The sequence below is a fragment of the Bactrocera neohumeralis genome, chromosome 6, assembly GCF_024586455.1.
Source record: "Bactrocera neohumeralis isolate Rockhampton chromosome 6, APGP_CSIRO_Bneo_wtdbg2-racon-allhic-juicebox.fasta_v2, whole genome shotgun sequence".
Taxonomy (NCBI): Eukaryota; Metazoa; Arthropoda; class Insecta; order Diptera; family Tephritidae; genus Bactrocera; species Bactrocera neohumeralis.
Genome location: NC_065923.1, coordinates 61,920,745 through 61,941,066, shown reverse-complemented (window position 1 = coordinate 61,941,066; position 20,322 = coordinate 61,920,745). Strand labels below are relative to the sequence as shown.

Genomic DNA, 20,322 nt, shown 5'->3' with positions numbered 1-20,322 from the left:
TTTATATACAAACAGGCGGACATGACCCAATCATAATATTTTTCAATATTACAAACTTCTTGCCGAATTTAATATTTCCTTTTCAGGGTATAAAAATATAACATTCGCAGTAATTATTAACAAATTTATTTCCTGAAACTAAATTTGCACTTGAAACTAGTACCATACAATTTGTTTTGTAAAGGTATTAAAAAAGGCCCATTTAATTTCACATAAAACCGGTAACATTTTATTGAATTTCTTTTGATTTTCATTTTTAAATTCATACACAAAGATTTTGTTGCTGGACTTATTTAGATAAGACTTGAAATACATTTATGTTTACTTGTTTACATTTTTTCCAATTTACCAATAGCTTCAACATAAATTGGACTTTTTCAAATATTATATTAATTAATAAAAATAATAATAGTTTAGAGCAAATAAATACTTCATTTATGAATACAAGTTCTCTTTCATTCGTAATTTAATAAACAATTCAATACTTATCGCTATATATGTATATATGCAATTATATACATATATATAATAAACAATTAATGCTAATTTAGTGAAATACTTGGAGGCGTATAGACGTAATAAAGACAGCAACTTTTGTATATATGTAGTTTTCATTAGTATAACTGAAATAAAGTTGCAAGTATTTTTTATTTCCTTTATCTCGTCTATGAATTTGCCTTAAGATTTATAATGATAAAAAGGGAAGAAGAAAGTAATAACAATTTCGCTTAGCTATATATAAGATTTGCAGGCCGTTTAAAACTTCCTTTATAATTATAATTAGTAATAGTAATAGGCATATATATCATACTGGTACACATATAATTTTATTATTAATAATAAAAATTGGCAAAAAAACATGCAGACTTCGTTCCAGCTGTCGTATACAGCTCATTAAGTACTATTGAGCTTTTATTATAAATGTTTGTATGTAGGCGGTTTAATGATGAAGGAGTTAGCCAGTGGTAGTAATGCAATTGCGGTCGGTCGGTGGTGATGGTGCCAAAAATGTTAATTGTGATGCTAAATGTGCTATTATTTGGAGCAAATGCGCTAGAGTGTGATATATTTTATATTAGTTGTAATGTTAATAGCTCTTGATTTTAACGCTGACTTAGTTGTAGCCCTGCGTCTACGTTGCCACTAATCAATAGCGGGATCGGTTGCGCCTGGCACCGTCTTTATGAGATCATTTTTTTCATTCTTATCACTTTTTTCACTTATATCAATGTCGGTTGCAGCTGCTGACGGATCGTTAATATCGCGCTGAAATTCATAGAAATCACAATCCATTTCTACGTCTTCATCTAATTCATTTAGTGGTTGATAATCATTTAGAGTACCCATATTAAACACATCTGGCAAATCTGTACCAGTCACGTCAGTAAGACGCGCGCGCAAACGTTCAGTTATTTTTGTCAAATCTTTGTATTGAATATTGACAGCTTCATTAAGATTTAGATGATTGATTTTGAGCGATTTTCCCATTTCGTAAATTTCAGCATCAACTTGTGAATCATGAGCGGCAGCAGCATCAGGAAGAGTAATAGTAGCAGCATCATAATTAGATGGTGCAGCAGCACCAGCCGGAGTTTTTGTTTTATTTACCATATTTGGTTGTTCTTTATGTGTTGTCTGCCAAAGTTGTTCCATCATATGCTCCACATACCAGTCATCCGCGGGTTTGGCTTGTAGCTCTAACCTTCCCGTAATGCGTCCATTGAAATCGAACACATTGAAAACTCCAGCTAATTGCAAGCCCTTCACGAAAATATGCAAGTTCAAAGTTGTATAACCGATGATGGCATCGTCATTCGGCGTGGGGACCAATTCTGTGGTGGTACTTGTTCCGCTGTCATTAGCTGATGGCACATTCGCCTTCTTCCATAACTTCAAAACGAAAGTTTTCCGGATCTGTAAGATAAACGTAATTAAACATGTAGCAATTAGATTATATTATTGGTATAGCTTAAAAATTTACGAGATATGTATGTACATATATAGAACAGGTTGCAAATTTTTTAAAACAAAAATTAGAGTGGATCTTTTAATCCCGACATATTAGACTAAAAATAAAATATTCAATTGTTAATCACAAAATCGGATTTTTTTAATTCCAAGATGTTTGTGTTTTAAAAATTCACAATTTTGTTTTTTATTTTAAAGGGAAACAACTTTAATTTACGTAGTATTCCCAAAATCAGAATTTACAAGAAAAAACGCTTTCATGCTTCCTCACTGCACGGAATTTAACACAGTACAGACTTGACTATAATATTGCAATCGATGGCGTCAAAATTCCGACTGTGAATAATCCTAAAATTTTAAGTGTAACTTTTGACAGTCTGTGCACCTTAAGTCCTCATACGATCGCGATTATTGTCAAGGTACAGAGCCGCAACAAAATCCTCAAGTCGTTAGCCGGCAGCACATGGGGAAAGGTCAAAGAAACGTTGTTGGGAACTTACAAGGCAATCGGCCGGCCGGTCCTAAATTGCGCCGCACCAATATGTCGCCTGGATGAAATGAAACGCAAATGAGGAAGCTTCATACTTGTCAGAACATTGCACTCCGAACAACGACGGAATGTCTCTTGATGTCCCCAACGATCACCCACGTACTGAGGCCCATATGCTCCCAGTTAAGGAGCCTAATGAACTCCTCTTCAGGCAGTTACTGCTAGGTTGCTTTCGTAGAAATCACCCTTGCAGGCACCTGTTTGGAGTGTAACCGCCCCCTAGGAACATCAATAGGTTATTCCTTAACTACGTCGACGACATCAGACAATACGTCGACCAAACTTCGGACGCAACTAACTTGCGACAAGCACTGACTGATTCAGTTAATGGCGCATTAGGAGTCAAACCACCACCTATAGCAGACGAAGAGCTCGAGTTGCCGCTAGAAACGAGAGTAGCTTCTTGGGGAGAAAAAGACGTGTGCACATCGATATCTTAAAAAATTAAATTGATTAAAATATAAATCTCTCTAAGCGAGCCCTTATTTTTAATTAAGATTTTAGGGATTACAAAATAAAAAAACTTAATTCAATTAAACTTTTAATTCATTTTTTGCAATCCTACAATTTATATATATGTATGTATGTATATGCATAAAGCACATCAATGTACTCACATTTGTCAAATGTTCCCCGTCCACAGTGACCGTAAAAGTTTGTAACCAATGCGGTACTAGAGAGCGTACCGCAACCTTCGTGGCATATACGTTCCCCTCATGTGAATTATAGCATCCACTACTACCTACGCAGTCGATCGCCTGGAATGTGACGTACGTAGATGGCGGTTCACCTGGCGGAAAACGTTTCGAAATCGAACGTTTACATTCTTTTGAACCAGGCTTGCAACGATCGCCAGGATTTAGTGTCAATCCAACGGCACAATTTATTGTCAGCTCAAATTTGAATGACTTTTCCATCGGTTTATTGCCCTCGGCCACCTCAGCATCGGTTGTACAAGTTGCTGATGAAGGTTTTGATAACCCAGCAGCGGCCTGTGATGTAGATGGCGCATCATCCTCAATGATACTTGGAACTGTTTCTGTACTTAGTTTTGAGGTTTTTGTCGCCCGTGGCGGTGACGGTGACGTGTCTGGTGTTTCATTGCTTTCCTTAGTCTTATTGTTCTTTTGTAATGCCTCCTGTAACATTTCCATCAACTCTACTGTGGCGCGAATACTGTCTTGTTTGTCAGTGTGTGCAAGCGCATGCTTACAGTTCTTGGTCGGCATACGAAGTGTGCCAAATAGTGGATTATCACAATTTGCACCCAGATTGTTAAATATGTCGGAGTGTATGGGTCTGATATCGCGTTGCTTTTTAAGCTCATTTATCTGCTGTTCACTACCAATTGCTAGTAGACATTTGATTTCGCCCTTCGCCTGTCCATCCGAACCATAAATGGTTGCCCAAGCGTCAAAAGATATAACAGGCATCTAAACGATTAGAAAAAAAGGCATAAATATTATATATACTGCCAATAATAAAAGAATACATATATACATATGTATATATATTGGTGTGCTCGTCATTACTCAAGTTGATTTTTTTTATTTGCAAAAGTCCGTTGAAGTTTCAGTGTTTTGTAAAAAACGGAACCAATGTTAACCAGCTCTGTATTTTAAATTTAAACAATGTGTAAATATTATATATATTTGTATATATATAACATGGGGTTTTTTGATATTTTGCATTAAACAAGTTAGCATAAAACCTTAAAAAATAATATTCTTGCACAAAAATGTTCGTCCTACAAAGAAGGTCTTGATGACATTTTCTATTTAACAACTCCTTTTAAAATAACACGCAGTTAAAGTGTATATCAGGTGTATGTATTAAAGCTCAGTAACTGAGCAGTCATACAGTACTCCATGTCGTATGAGCAACGCAAGTATACAAAGCACTTGTATGAATGCTCAGCACATTTGATGCATAATTTGAACTGCGTGTAACTTATAAAGCCATGTTTTATGAAACAAAGTATTAAAAAATTTTTTCGTAAAGCGGAAAATTTTGAATTAGAATATCAGGTTTCTAAAGTTGAAGTTTTATTTTTGTTGAAGATAAAGAGTTTATTGCAAAATAACAAAGAGTCCCGTGTAAAATGTATGGGAGAAGTAAAATTAAGGATTGATTTAAAAAAAAATCAACTTGGTAAAGAACGGTCAAACCATAATAAATATGTATATAATCACACACACACCTTCTCTTTAATCATACGATTTGCCATATCATCGTTACTAAATGCTATATAGAATTTTTGCAACGGCAATAAGACTAAACCCCAAGGTTCTAATTTTGCCAAATCTTCCATATTACCATTTCCATCGGCAAACACTTTGCTTAGTAGATGTTGGTAAATCAGTATACGTAAATGTTTACTTCTGACATGATTCAAGAAGTTCGTGTCACGTAAAATGGAGAATTGCTAAAAGTAGAGTAAATGATTACAATAATCTAAAATTGGTAAAAACAAGCTATATGCTTTTAATAAACTCGCTAACCTCTTGATAGTAGAACTGGCTGGCACCTTTGGCATTTGCTGTGGAGGGTTGTGCTCTCCAAAAACGCTCACACATTAGGTCAAATTGCTTATCCGCCGTGTCTTCCAAATACTTCACCTTAGTGGCGCAGATCAAACCCGTTAATAGGCGTATTTTCAGCGTTTCATCCTTAAAGCCGGCGCTTGTGCCGACTTTTTCGTTATTGTTGTCTTTGGTGTTGGCTTGTTTAGCTGTGATGAGAATACAGATATTTTAGGTTAATATGATATACGAAATATAAAAAAAATATTTTAACAGCGTACTGAAAGAATACCTTTGATGCATAGTTTTAGGCGATATTACAAAAAAAAAAAAAAAAACATTTTGGAACATATATTATATTTGTTTGTATTTGCATGTACATATGTATAAATGTCATTCGAGTTTATTTGCTATCTTGGTGGTTTTCCTGTCAAACTATTTTTTAGCATCAGCCTTTGGTGAAGTCTCAGCCAATTTAAGGGGGTATTCTTGTCTAGGATTTTGAAAAAATCGATTTTTTTGCATATCTTGAAAGTTTAGACTTTCAAAAATATGACCTTTGGAAGGATTTTTCAAAATTCGACTTATTTTCGGAGATACAGCCGATTTTGTGACGTGGCGTCCGTGTTCACTAGAATTGTCTCCTAAACTTTAAACGCGTTTTTCTCAAAACTGACTTTTTCGGAACGATACCCACGATTTCTCAGGTTCTACTGGACCGATTTACTTGAAAATTTTATAGAGTCTTCTTTATAGGCTTGTCTATGATTGGAACTAGCCCCATCCCCAAATTTTTATTTTTATTATTTTTAAAAAATTCGAAATAGTCAGAAAAAGTGAACAGTCGCCATTTTGTGAAAATTTTTTTTTACACTTTTCCGTAGTTCCGGCCATTGCGACATTATTCTAGATTAATAATCTTTTTTTTTTTTGGTTTCAGATAACTAGGAGGGTTGAAATCATGGGTATGGTCACGTGGACATTTTTAGAGACCCCCACTTCGTCAGCTCATAATTTTTGAAATTTTTTACTTTTTTTAGTTTTTAATTTTTTTCTGTACTCTTCTAAAATTAACAAATAACTAATAAAAAATGGATACTAAAAATATTAATTGCCTTTTTTTATGACACTTTAAAAATTACCTGAAATTCATGCTTCTAGACCAGAATACCCCCTTAAAATAATTTAGAACTGAATTTTTAGTATTAATTTATTTTTTATGCTTTTGTCACACAGAAAAGCCATACTCTATATGCATATGTATATTAATGCCTTAAGTTACATTTCTTTTGTTGTTGTAGCAGTTGAGAATCAGTTTTTAAACAACAAAGCCGCAAACCTTTTGTCCAATAATAAAATTTTCCAAATCGGTCGCATTCGAATTTTGCTTTTGTAATTAATGCATTATCTATTTACTTTAAGGTTTATTCTGTCCTCGGACCCGAACTTATATGTTCTATCTCCACCACGACAACAACAACAAGAAAGTTATAGCTCCTTCTATTTTGAGAAGGTTACAGTTAGAAAAGGTTGGGCTAGCTAGAGCCTAACAGCAAATTCCAACACAAAGTACATTTTAGGGAAATTTGTTTGGTACAATAAATCCTACTCTGATTAGGTCTTATCCATGCTTAGCTTGTTTTTATTGATTGAAAATAAGTCGATTTTAGAAGCATAATAAGGATTTTGTTTTCAAAAACTTTAGTGGATCGAAGTATTCTTCTTTAATTGAGAGTGAGAGAATGAATACTAACGAAAATTTTATAGGAAAATAAAACTTTCTGGGACTTACTGGGAAATACGCTAGTTAGTAGGCGGTATTACACTAAGTTCTCTCTTCTATAAAATCTGAGATTAAGCACGAATTTATTGAAGTATGAATAGGTACAAATCAGAGTAAGCAAGCAACATATTTCACGTTCTTCGTCAAAAATTTGTATAGCCAAGCTTCAGATAACCATATACAAAGCAAGCAAATCTATCGTAAAGATTAATAAATTCACAATGAACTATACTCAACTTCTTCCATTAAAATGAAGTATTCACGCAAATATCATTTACGCAATAATCATTTACAAGATAGACCCTGAAGAACATAACGGAGCAAAAAGTTGATGTGAATTTTTAACTTTACCCGCCGAAATTGAGGGATGAGTGCTGTAATTTGTGCAAACAAAGGGATGTATGTATGTCTCTGGATAGAGTTTCAAATTGCAAAGTCCAAGACGCGATTTTGCAAAATATACATGATAATTAACATGACCAGAGGAATGCTGAGTCAACAGTCCTTAGCCGGAAAAAAATCGGGGTGCCTTCCGGTTACGTTAATCCGTCTGCCTTTGGGACGGACATGATAGCTCACGTACTTTTTCTATTATTGGTGTAGTACTTAGCCACAGAATATTATTCACGGAAAAACTGCGAATCGCAGATATGATAAATGCTCTATGAGTAATAGGCTATGTTCGTAAATATTGAACACCTAACAGAACGTTCATAAATGCGAAGTTACGTTCAAAAAAGTGTCCATAATTCAATGGCATTTGGCTCTGTAAGTGCAAAACTGTTTTATTTTAATTTTTGTATTGAAATTTAGTTAAATTATGTAATTGTATAAATTATTATTTTTAAATTTTTAGTGAAAATCTCAGTAATGCGGAGGCGCAGTTATTGCTGAGAGTACGGCTGAATATGGAGGACGAATTTAAATCCGAGAAAGAAGAAAAATGTATTGTGGAAGAAAGTTTTGATCGTAAATCCACATGTAAGACTGGACAGCACCACAGCGCAAAGAAAATTCTTAAATCTCTTGGTAACGTACAACCGCATTAAGAAAAGAAATAATTCTTCCGGTATAGAAGCTACATCCTGGAGGTATCACGTTCTGCATGAATTTCCTCCAATAGCAAATTTGCTCTTTGGATTTGGTACCTTCAACGTCGCCCAATCAGCATGACGTTCTCCACCGACTAGCAGTCAGAGAGCCACTTTCTAACAAAGACATTTTAAAGTTTTAAGCAGAGGCGGTTAAAAAGAAGCTCGACATAACGAGGTCATGGCTATGGAGAGGGAAAAGCTGTCTCTAGAAAAAGAAAGAATAAAAGCTCTACTAGACATGAAATCGGCGTTGGCAGATTATTTAAAAAAATAGTGTTAATATGAATAGATAAGTATTTGGCCTGTGGTAGAGAACTGAAATGTACCTTTTTTTTTTTTATATGTGTAAGAAGTTCAACTTATTTTTTTATTGAAACTAGGTTTAGTTAAATAAATGTTTTTTCTTCTAGAAAATGTCAAATATTGTTTTAATAAATGATTGTTTTATATTTTTCTTTTTAAAGACTGTAATTTTTCTTTTTGACTTCAATAGGAAAATCTATCATTTCTTTGCTCAGTCTAGTATTAGATTCAGCAAAATTTCCATTTTAGTATTATACGCGTTCAAAAATGCAAACAAATGTATCTGCAAATTGAAATGTCAAACTTGCAGTGTTGCAACTGTTGCTTATGCTGCAAGTCATGTGGTCGAACCAAACCGTATCCATTTCAATGGAGATGGGCCCAGATTTAAAAATAAAGGCCTGGGTGCATGCGAGATGGCGATCACGACAGCATTGTTGCAAATTTGTCAATAGGTCCAGGAAATGGGCTGTCTCGATGTGGTCGAACCAAAAGGAGAGGGGTATTAAGTAAGTTTAAGTTTAGCGGAACATGTAAAGAGATGATAAGGGTCATCCAGCAAGCTGCTACAGTATCCAGAACGAAGTGGCGCTGGAGCCATACCATATTTCGAGGATCTAACTATGTTTGAATGGATATTGAAGTAGCCTTGGGAAATACTGGTGAGGTGACAAGTCTGCTGCACTCCCGTTATGTAATGATGCAGGAGCTACTGTTCAACGAACATTAATCTGGTTTTCGAAAATAGTTTCGAAGATGGTATCTGCCCTAGAAACCTTGTGATACAAACAAACGAAATATAATTCAAATTATAAAAGAAATATCTGCGACCATCGATGACTCAAAGCACATAGAAGCGATTAGTTAACAACTAGGCGCGCAATATCAGGCGTGCGGAAGGCTAGACAAAACCATTTGCTAAGGTGACATCACCAAATTAACGCTATGGGTGTGAGTAATGTCCTATTATAAGGCAAAATAAATCATAAAATACATACATACAAATATATAGATACAAAAAATACAACGAAGTTTGTTTTTTTTGTTTTTTTTGTTTTTTTTTTTTTTTTCTTTTTCTTGTTCGTTCTTTTCCATTATATTCAAGCTATTTATAATAAACTCTAAAGTAAACCAAACTAAGAAAATTACAAATAAGAATTTGTTTTGTTCAAAAAATGCAACCCTAAAATCGTAACTATTAAAAACAAATACTAAAACATATACAAAATCATCGACGCAATGATTTGTAATAATGATGAAATTAGATTTTTGTAATATGGTGTAATTAGCAGAATCTATGATGCGGGTACTATTGTAATTATACCCACTAGGTTTTTGTTGTTGTTCTGATTCACCAACGAGTGGCGGATTCGCGCACACGCGCACACACAGTGTTCTTAGTCATTGAATGTCGGTATCTTTCAAGTACACCAAACGCTCAACCTGATATTCACCTGTAGTATTCGAGGAGGTGGCAGAGGTATTGGCGGCAGCCGCCGCGCCAGATGCCGAAGATTGTGCGGCACCCTTGCCGCTGCCACCCTTTCTCTTATTACCACCGCCTGGCTGCTGTTTCATGGCTTGCAAGGCTGCCTCATAGCTCAAATCGGCTGCATTGTTGTTGTTGTTGGTGTCAGCCAAAGTACACAAAAGCAGATTGATTTTCAAATAGATATTGGCCAGCGGCACGCCACGTCGCTGAATCGTAATGCGTTTGCACTGCTCCAACAGCGCGGCATCGTAGAGTTCGCGTAATTCGAATACGCCCATGCCGAGCATTTCATTGAGGCAAGTGCCCGGTTCGCGCCACCAGACGGCAAAGTGTATGCGTCCAAAGTTGGGCGCATCACCAGCCGCTGCAGCGTTGCCGTTGCCATTGCCATTCAAAGTATTGTCGAGTTCATCGATGAGTGGCGTTAGGTTGATGTCGCGTTGAGCCTCCTGACCGAAACGGGTGCACTGCGTTAGGCTTTGGAATTTCTCCGATTCGAATTGCATAATGTGGAACATTTCGTAGCGTGGCAAATTTTGGATCAATTCATGCGATAGCTGACACTCAACGGTAAATATCGGACGTGTATCATTTTGTAGCAGCTCCATACGTTTAGTGCCCTCTGGCTCTAGTGTAAGCGCTTCCAATTGCAGTTTCATGCTTTTGATGCGCCTGAAAAGCTGCAATTCTTCACGTGTGATATTCTCAACCGTTTCAACGACGGGATCGGCGAATTCTTCCAGAACATATTCATCGTTGTCGTCGACGTTCGACTCATTCTGCGAATTCAAATCCAGCTCCAGCTCCGGCTCCAATTGCTTCGATTGCAACTTAGTCTCGCCGGCCAAGTAGGCGACCAATGTGGCGTCGAGTTTACGCATTGCTTCTGTAAATAAGTAAAAATATGAAGGAAATTAATAAAAGAATGCGAAGCGCTGAAATATAATAAAAAGTTGGCATATTAAACGCAAAAATACAATATTTAAAATAATCAAGTTTCTTTTACTAAAAACATAACTTTCGAAAGCACATGTTTATATTTTTAAACAAAATTTTAGTATAAAAAACATAATACAAAATGGATGATTGATCTGTTTTATGCAATTCTATTTTAAATATATAGTGTAAAACAAATTTAAAAAAATTAAATATTTTATATTAAATATTTAGTGTATTATATATAAATCTTAAAACAAATATTTTTTATAATTAACTTTTAAATTTTTTTTTGCATTATCAGTACAAAATATTTTTTGAACCGCTTTCAAACGAACACATATAATTTTTGATATCATAAAAAAAGATATAAGAAACTGCTAATAGATACTTTTTAAAATTAATTTCTGCATAAGATCTACTAAATAAAATTTAAAAAAATCAGCATAATTCGAAAATTAAAAAAAATATTATTATTTTTTTAATATATGTATATACATATGTATGTTTATATACAAAAGTTGTTTAGTCCAAATTTATTAAAAGTTTAAAAATTGAAAATATTCGCTTATTAATGACATTAATTTTTATTTCAACTTTAAAATAGTTTCAATCTTATTTTTTTTTATTTGAAAATTAAACATTTTCGCTCTTTCAAAAAAAATTTAATTTTAACTTTTTTATCTTTAATGTTTTTTGAATTTTAAAAATTATTTTTATTTATTTTTTTTTTGTTCAATGAGATTTTTTCAACACAATTGTTTATAAAAAAAATATTTATTTCATAATTAAAAAATTTTTGCGCTTGCTAAGTATTAAAAAGCAAATTTTTGTACATATACATACATACCTACATATGTGTGTGAATTTTTTCGAACAAAAATTTTAACAATTTATTTTTAAATACGATACATATTTTTATAATATAAATTTTTCACCAAAAATTTACTGATTTAATTTTAATGGAAACTGTTCAATAAAATTTGTATCGAAATTACATTACATTATTTAAAAAAAAATCTAAAAAAATAGATAGAAAATAAGTTTTTTGAATAGCATAGTTAACTTTCTCAAATAAATTTTAATAATTTTTTTATTTTGAAATCATAAAATTTCAATAAATCCGTATAACAAATTTATTGATTTAAAAATAAAAAAATGTAGAATTCTGACTGTGAATTAAAAAAAAAAAATAAAAAAAAATACTATAAAAGGTAAACTTTTATATAAGTATGTAAGTGAACTTCTTCAGAAAAAATTTGATTAAATTTTATATATATTTTTTAATTATAATTCTCCGCTAAATTCATTTTTGTTTTTGAAAGTCCAAAGATTTCGTTTATTGAGCCACAACAAAAGAAATTATATATGCAAGTACAAACACATGAATGAAAACCAAAAATTTTTCCATTAAAATTATATAACAAATTGCAATTTGAACACTTTCTCTGGCAAATAATTTTTCTACTCATAAATTAAATATAAACACAATTTACCCATTTTAATTGTAAAAAAATTTGGTTATCTGCTTTCCCAAGCGATTCTTTAGAAGTCACTAGAATCAGCAATAAATTATTTTATTTTCTATTTCAAAATAGCCAAAAGCAAAACGTCTGCTTGTAGATGCGTGTGTGTGTGTGTGCGTGTGCGCGCGGGCTTAAGTGATCGATACGAGTACTGCTTTGGCCGCAACCGTTGAGTAGAATGAGGTTTTTGCCGGCTGTGAAGCTATTTAAATCGAATTGATGAGCATGGTGTTCACTGCTTTTTTCCGCTTTGGCGTTATCGGTTAATAGATTGGAGCACATTTGTGCGGCATGATTATACAAACCAAGTAAATAAAGAAAACGCTCACGAAGAGAGCACAACAAAGAGCACTGAAAGTGTAAACACAATGGCTACGACAGACTGCAAACTACATCTGTCAAATATTAAAATACACACGTTCTTACGGGCAGTGTTATTTTGAAAGCTGCACGACTACACGACTACACGACTGCAGGCCGACAGTTGTCGTTCTCGCTAACTTCAATATCTTCCTATTTTTGCCAACGACAGTACGACGACAGTAGAGTTGACAGTAGAATGGAAGATAGAAAGAGGAGGTAGAGTGGTGATGCCACTAATATGTAAAATGTAAAATTATTCACAGCTCTAACAAACTTGATGCTATTTTACAAATAAAAGCATAAAATAGCTATATTATAGCTCTATTATATCATTTGTAATAACAACTGATAATTTAAAGCAAAAATATTTACCTATTTACTTATTTTTTGCATAAAAAATTTCACTTTGAACAAAATATTAAAATTTCATTGAAGTGAAAGGTATTAGTATGGCCACAACGAAATTGTGTACATGCAAAATGGACAACTGCGTTGTTTTGTGTACATGCCGGCCATTGTGTTGTTGCTTCTCAAAATGTACATGTAGTAAAATGAACAACGACGTTTTCAGTTCACTGTCGTGCCGCTGCAGTCTGTCGTAGCCATTGTGTTTACACTTTGACACACAGATCCACAGTGGGGTAGATTAGGTGCGATAGAGGTTAAAAACATGGAGTATAGTTAAACAACTGAACAAGTTATATGAAATTTTCTTTTTTTTTTGAAAAATGTCTACCAAAAATCCAATTTTAAATTTTTTTCTTCGCCCAAGTTCTAAGTTAAGGGGGTATTCTGGTCTAGAAATTTAAAAAAATCGAATTTTTTTTTATATTTTCAAAGTTTAACTATTCAAGAATATGTGTACAAGAGGATTTTTCAAAATTCAAATTATTTTCGGAGATATAGGCATTTTTCTGACCCGGCATACAAACTGGTTCGGCCGGAACTAATCTAACAAAAGACTACGCGAAACTTTAAACGCGTTTTTCTCAAAACTGACTTTTTCGGAACGATACCCACGATTTCTCAGGTTCTGCTGAACCGATTTACTTGACATTTTTATAGAGTCTTCTTTATAGGTTATTTGTCTATGGTTAAAAATAGCCCCATACCCAAATTTTTATTTTTATTATTTTTAAAAAAATCGAAATAGTCAGAAAAAGTGATCTAAAAAAATTTTTTTTTCAGGCAGTCGCCATTTTGTGAAAAAAAAATTTTCCCACTTTTCCGTAGTTCCGGCCATTGCGACATTATTCTAGATTAATAATCTTTTTTTTTTGGTTTCAGATAACTAGGAGGGTTGAAATCATGGGTATGGTCACGTGGACATTTTTAGAGACCCCCACTTCGTCAGCTCATAATTTTTGAAATTTTTTACTTTTTTTAGTTTTTAATTTTTTTCTGTACTCTTCTAAAATTAACAAATAACTAATAAAAAAATGGATAGTAAAAATATTAATTGTCTTTTTTTACGACACTTTAAAACCTGAAATTCATGCTTCTAGACCAGAATACCCCCTTAAGGTTTTAACTAAAACTTAACTTTAGATGATTCTGTAAGGAGTTATCCTGCTAACGCGGGCGCATCTTTTTTCCGAGGGGTCACCGGAAATGGCGTCGCAATGTCCGAGTTTAACATATTTTTTTTTCAAAAATTTCAGAATTTCTTGTTAATAGTGTATGTTTGTAACAATAAAAAATTCTAATACTTGTAAAATATTTAATTTTTTATATGGGGGAAAATTTTTGAAAAAAGGCTGCTTTTTACCCGAGGAAGCCCATGTAACCCTTAAAAAAAAATTAGTTTTTTGAAAAAAAAATTTTACAATTCTGAGACTAAAAATTCGAAATTTTGATTAAAAATGTTTTGTTTTCGATCATTGTCTTACATATAATATACATATATTTAGGAAGGTCGTGTGAAAACAACAACTCGATCGTTCCTTTGAAGACGCAAGTCGCGCATGAAAGACTCTGAGAATAGCGTTAAGAGAAAAAGGCAGTTAAAATTGTGAGGCATATGTTGGATATACAACATATGCACATTAAATACATACATGTTTTAGCTAAAATTTAGTTTTATAATTAAAGAAACTCGATTTTGTTTTAATACACAAGTGGACATAACCGCTTAAAACATTCTATACAGACTTTGCTCTGTTTTGATAGCAGCTTTAACGTAGTATTTCCCGTAAACTTTATTAAAAATATTTCCAGCTATGCATTCCTCAAGTAAGACTCACTGTGCAATTGTAAAATGAGCGCGAAAGCGAATCTTTAGCTCTCCTCAATCACTTGCGCATGGAAACAAACAATAATAAGAATGTTGAGAGAGCAAAACAGAAAGCGCAACAACAGAAATATCTGACACACAGCGAAACTAATGCAAATTGTGAGATATAGCTATTGGATCTTATATAAATTAAAAGTAAACTGATAGATAATTTAAAATGTATTGATAACTGTGATTTAATATGGAAGAAACATGAATGCGAGCAAATGAGAGTGACTCTTTAATGGTGATTAAGAGTTTAAATAGACAATGAACCGCCAAAGAAGTAGGTTTGCGAAATTCGAAACATTGAAGCGTTAGAATGCAGCATTAAAGAAAGTTGAGACATTTATATCCTTAAAATTTAAACTGAAATCAACATGAAACATTTTTTGAACCGCAGATAACCTCTCTCTCCGTTACACGCTCTTACAAATATTATACAATTCTAATTAAAAAATGAGGGAAATAACCGACAAGCTGATGACACAGTTCTACACGAGTAAATTTCAAAGTACAAATCTCCTTTTTGTCAATATTTGTATTATCTGCCAATTTATTAAAATATATAGACTAAATCTTATCAATACCATGAACACAATGTTGTCGCATGCGAAGTCAACACGTGCTTACTTTAAATACATTTAAAAACGAAGCTCTTGTTGTAAGAGTTTACAATTAAATCCAGTACGCTTAAAAAGTAGAAAAGCACACAACAAACTAAAAAGATCCTTAACGGATATAATTACTATAATTCATAACATCTATACGAATTACGACTTGGGCTTTAACCGCTCAAGAGCTGTTCTTTTGGTGATCGAACCTTGCTTTATTAAACCTTAATATCAAGTCAGATTAAAACCATTTCAAAGGAGTGAATACATCTGATTCCACGTCGAATTTGTCTGCATCTCATTATTCATCTAAATTATAATGAGCCACAACCTTTACCGGCGTCACTCGGCACTTATTTAAGCGAATAGATAAAGGCTCCAACCGAGCTGATGCACGTTGTCTCCGGGTAGGCTTATCTCACTTTCTACTTTATATAAATGTGAAAATAAAGGCATTTCATGAATAAAAAAAATTAACAGGGAAAACTCATATTCTATTAAGTAATTTCCAAAGTCTTTTAAGTAAAATTTCCGTTCAATCAGTATTAAAACTAATCTTTGAAATTATATTTATTAGTTGCGACTTTTTAACCAATTAAAATATATTTTTTTTATTACAAGTCTTATGTTTCTGTTCGCTATCACTATCTCTCTGAATGGTGCGCAAAAAAGACAAACTGACAGACCGAATCACGGTTCTGAGTTCAACGTGCGACCTCGTGAATCTGATTTCAGATTAAATATAGATGTTAATTTATGCATGTAGTTAGCAACAAGTTTCCGGTATTGCGAATTTTGACTATAAGAGTTAACAAATTGTAAAAAAATAACCTAAAAAATTATCATCAGCATATAATTCATCGAAAAATATCATTCTCATATAGATACACATGTACTATATAAGAAATTTATAAAGCCTGATTAGGAATAAGGCGGAGGGAATCAAAAGAGAGATTTGTATAAGTCTAACCTTAAAAAAATTTTCCTGGAAAATGCTACGACCCTGCCAATTAAGATTTTGGTAATATTTTATTTTTATCTATTGATCTTTAGAAGTCATGACATTAATTTCAGGACTTTTATAAATCAAACTTGTATTTTAGCCTATTCGCCGCTCATTTTAAAAAATATGTTTCTTTGCATGCCAAAATTTTGAAAAAATATTATTTTTATAAAATTCTTTGACGTCAATTAGTTATTTATTCCAATTTCAGTTTTTTTTAGATTTCAGTCAAGGTTGCTGTGTTTATAATCAAGATGGCCCAGTTACTTTAATTATGCTTTTAAACAAGTAAGGAACGGGTAAGTTCGGATGTAACCGAACATTTTATACTCATGTGAAATATAAGTGTCAAAGCTCGGGATATTCCTTCAACTGCTGGCAAAACTTTATATTAAAAAATATTGCGAAAGAATCGAATATTCATTGTTAAATGAAATTGTGAGCAAATTACAATCAAATTTAGGATATTCGTGACATATTAACAGCCATTAGCTTAGATATAGTTTTATTGCTATAACTATTTTAGTTAGCGTCAGCTAAAATTTTATTAAAAATATATTCAAACTCGAAGATATTAAATTTAGTATAAATCACATAGTTTAATTAAAAACTTTTCCATTAAGTTTCACCAAAATTTCACATATTGTGACCAACTTGAACGGTTTAAAACGGATATATTGGGGGCAAAGAAATGGACGAGATAATTTATTTTGATATTGATCAGGTATACTTGATAATATATGTATATTAAAGCAATTTTATATATACGAGGGCTGCTATATATATTTCTGGCCTAATAATGAAAATAGGAATATTTATCAACGAAAATGGTTTTATTGTTTTTCAAAATATTCTCCATCAAGATTTATACACTTTTGCATGCGCTCAAACCAATTTTCGAGCCACTTTTTCCACTCCAATTGAGATACCTCCAAAACATGGTTTTTGAATGCTTCAACAGCATCTTCTGGCGACGAAAATCGTTGACCACGCATTATTTTCTTGATGTGTGGGAATAAAAAGAAGTCATTGGGTGCCAAGTCAGGGCTGTACGGCGGATGACCCATCAATTCGACGTTTGGTTTCAGCCGATGTGTGAGAGCTCGCATTGTCATGGTGCACAATGATTCGTCTTCTCTTGTTCGTTTTTCGAATTTCTACGAAGACTTCAGGCAAACAAATGGTGGTGTACTACTCAGAATTGACCGTCCTACGATGCTCAAGCGGAACAGTCGCCACATGACCAGTTTTGCCGAAGAAACAGGCGAACATTTGCTTCGAAGTGCTTCTTCCACGAACAACTTTCGTTGGATTTGGCTCGCCTTGGAAGACCCACACGGTCGATTGCTGTTTTGTTTCGGGCTCATACGCATAGATCCATGATTCGTCACCTGTGACGATCTTATAAACGTCTTTTGAAGCACCGCGATCGTATTTTTTCAGCATTTCTTTACACCAATTCACACGAGCCTTTTTTTGAGCGATTGTCAAATTGTGCGGGATCCAACGAGAACAAACCTTTTTTACAGCCAGGTGTTCATGCAATATCGAATGTATGCTGGTGGGAGAAATGCATAGGCATGCCTCTATCTGAAGGTATGTTACATGACGGTCTTGCATTATCAGTTCACGTACGGCATCGATGTTTTATGGCCACGATTGAATTCGTTGTTGGGCGTAGTAGTCGATTTCATCTTTTTTGCCAATACTAAATATTATTAACATGCCGGACTAATAAAATACTCCCAAGGTTTCCACGATTTTTCTTATACGCACTCAACTGGAGTAAAGTCAGCTGGATGTTCAAAAATCCTGATAAAGGGACTAGGTCAAGTTTTTGCCCAAATTTATGCATTTTATACTCTTTCATTTTCATAGAGATAACTCATACGTTGGCCGATATATGCGGTATAAAGACACCCGAAAGTTCGAAAATCTTTACATTAGATATTTGAAGGATTTGACATACAGATTTACTATTATAAGGAAAGCATTATCTCTGTATTTCAATTACATATCTTACACATTGACCGATATTTTCGGTCACAAGTCAACTATAAGTGCTGGGGACACTTAAAACGCAATAACTTCACTTCCAATCGATGAAATGTCATGAAATTCTCACTGGACAATCGATAAAGATAGCAGATTCGAAGTCGAAATATAGATGGCGCCACCAGGGGGCAATAGGTGATACATACAACCGTTAGTTAAGAAAACTATTATACTATGTGGCAACATGTTGCAAGAGTATAAAAACGAACTTCGATTATATGATTTTATTATTTATTAAAAATATAAAATATGGTTGCAGTGTTGCATTTGCCATTACTCGTATGTGCTTTTCAAACTGCTCTCGTTTTCCCAATTGTGTTTAAATTTAGTTTCCTTTAACCATAAATATATTGTCAGTGCGCGAATCACGTGAATCCATTAGTGGCTCGAAAGCCAGCTGTTGAGTCTCATATCAATTTCAGACTTAAACGTTATCAAGCTTAGTAGACCCGAACATAATACATAAGTGTGGAAGTGGACTAAAAATAAATAATTTCAGCGGCATTTCGTACACGGCAACAAGGATTGCATAATACAAAATTTGTACAGTTCTTTGCAAACATGTAGCGTTTACAGTAAATACATACATCATCTGAAAGCTTATCAATTACGTCGGCAAATATTTTGTATACCATATTTAATGACGAGATAATACCTTTTTCTAATTATTTTACAATATTACAGATATTCACGAATAGTACTACAGTTATAAAAACACGAGTGGGAGAATGTATTTAAAGACGCTTAGAAAACAGTTGCTTCGGTTCTCTTGAAGAGGCGACCTCTTGGCAAAAACATAAAAACATTGAACAATTCTACAGGTTCAAGGAAGTATTCTATCTATCATGTTCTATTTATATAAGGAGAGACAAAAAATATCGATAGAAAGAGAAGTTATCAGTTCTATATCATTCACTAAATGAACAACTATTAATCTATTACATTTACATTTATTACTTTATCATCTCGGGGAGTTTTGGTTACATCATAAGGCGGTCTACCCCAGATTCTTGGAATATTTTTGAATGATACCTTGTGGCACATAACTCTGTTTTTCTTCAAACACTGGGGACTCTTCGAAAGCCACCGAAATTTTGTTCTATCTTAGAAAAAAAAAAACTATCATCTCGAGAAATTATATTATAGTCATTACACTGCATATCCCAAATTTTTCTAATGTATTCGAAAGACCCTTCCCCTTCTATGAGCTTGTCTTCTAGCTCTTAATTCGAAACTAGTTTTAAATCAGCTAGTAGAGTCAGTATAGCTTAAAAACTACTAAGGAATCAACAATACGAAGTCGTAAACTCGTCTCTTATATCGTCATCAAAAATGTTTGCTTTCGTAGCAGTACTGTGAAACGCTACTTAGGCAAGACAATTTCTTATTGTTGGAAATTAGAAATTAGTGGAAACGAGACAAGTAAACTCTACTATGACTTAATGATGGTTTCTAATTAAGGGGGTATTCTGGTCTAAAAATTAAAAAAAAAAAAACGATTTTTTTATATATTTTCAAAGTTTAACTATTCAAGAATATGTGTACAAGAGGATTTTTCAAAATTCAAATTATTTTCGGAGATATATGCATTTTTCTGACCCGGCATTCAAACTGGTTCGGCCGGAACTAATCGAACAAAAGACATTACGCGAAACTTTAAACGCGTTTTTCTCAAAACTGACTTTTTCGGAACGATACCCAGGACGATTTCTCAGGTTCTACTGGACCGATTTACTTGAAATTTGTATAGAGTCTTCTTTATAGGCTTGTCTATGGTTGGAACTAGCCCCGTACCCATATTTTTATTTTTATTATTTTTAAAAAATTCGAAATAGTCAGAT

At 33.4% G+C, this 20,322-nt stretch overlaps 1 protein-coding gene across 4 annotated transcripts in view; it reads right to left on the bottom strand.

Annotated features, from left to right (window-relative positions):
* Positions 1 to 201: 201 nt before the first annotated feature.
* LOC126763151 (uncharacterized) overlaps positions 202 to 20,322 on the bottom strand; it is a 33,011-nt gene continuing 12,890 nt past the window's right edge. For 3 of the 4 annotated variants that reach the window (XM_050480403.1, XM_050480404.1, XM_050480406.1), the window contains 5 exons: positions 9,675 to 10,598; positions 5,020 to 5,249; positions 4,719 to 4,943; positions 3,136 to 3,951; positions 202 to 1,914 (listed from right to left, as the gene is read on the bottom strand). In XM_050480403.1, the coding sequence (XP_050336360.1) occupies positions 1,144 to 1,914; positions 3,136 to 3,951; positions 4,719 to 4,943; positions 5,020 to 5,249; positions 9,675 to 10,598 (2,966 nt within the window). In that variant the 3' untranslated portion in view covers positions 202 to 1,143. Of the gene's footprint in view, positions 1,915 to 3,135; positions 3,952 to 4,718; positions 4,944 to 5,019; positions 5,250 to 9,674; positions 10,599 to 12,144; positions 12,362 to 20,322 lie in introns of those variants that run through there. The other variant, XM_050480407.1, reaches the window with a different exon arrangement.